Here is a 396-nt window from a genome sequence, read left to right as displayed (position 1 = left end):
GACCCTCAGACTATGTACCTATAAAAGCAGACAAAGCAAGCCGGCGAGGTGGTGGTGGTGGTGGTGGTGGATCGCAGCAGCAGCAGCTGCTGCTGCAGCGGCTGCAGGAAGATGGAGACTTTGGCCGGCTGATGAAGATGGCTAAGGAGCAGCTGCAGCGTGAGGGTTTTGTGTTTGCTGTGCAGCAGCTAGTTGCTGCTCGTATGAAGGAAGCAGATGGGCTTGCTGCTGCAGCAGCAGGTGATGAATCAGGTCTAGTTAATTTAATAAGAGAAGAAGGAAGAAAACAAATACCTGAACAAGTAAAAAAAACAATACTCAGAACGATAGAAACCCTAGCGGGGATAGAGGCCCCCAAACCAAAAGTAGATATACAAGAAGAGAAAGAAGAAGAAG

At 48.7% G+C, this 396-nt stretch overlaps 1 protein-coding gene across 1 annotated transcript in view; it reads left to right on the top strand.

Annotated features, from left to right (window-relative positions):
• The window catches only part of EMH_0030560 (uncharacterized protein), a gene marked incomplete at both ends in the record, with an annotated part of 3,480 nt that overhangs the window by 1,016 nt on the left and 2,068 nt on the right, over positions 1-396 (top strand). The window contains one exon of the mRNA XM_013494428.1: positions 10-159. Within this exon, the coding sequence (XP_013349882.1) occupies positions 10-159 (150 nt within the window). The remainder of the gene's footprint in view (positions 1-9; positions 160-396) is intronic.

The sequence above is a fragment of the Eimeria mitis genome, genomic scaffold (assembly GCF_000499745.2).
Source record: "Eimeria mitis Houghton genomic scaffold, Emh_scaff1150, whole genome shotgun sequence".
NCBI lineage: Eukaryota > Apicomplexa > Conoidasida > Eucoccidiorida > Eimeriidae > Eimeria > Eimeria mitis.
The sequence above is the reverse complement of the archived record's forward strand: the minus strand, read 5'-3'. Positions and strand labels throughout refer to the sequence as shown.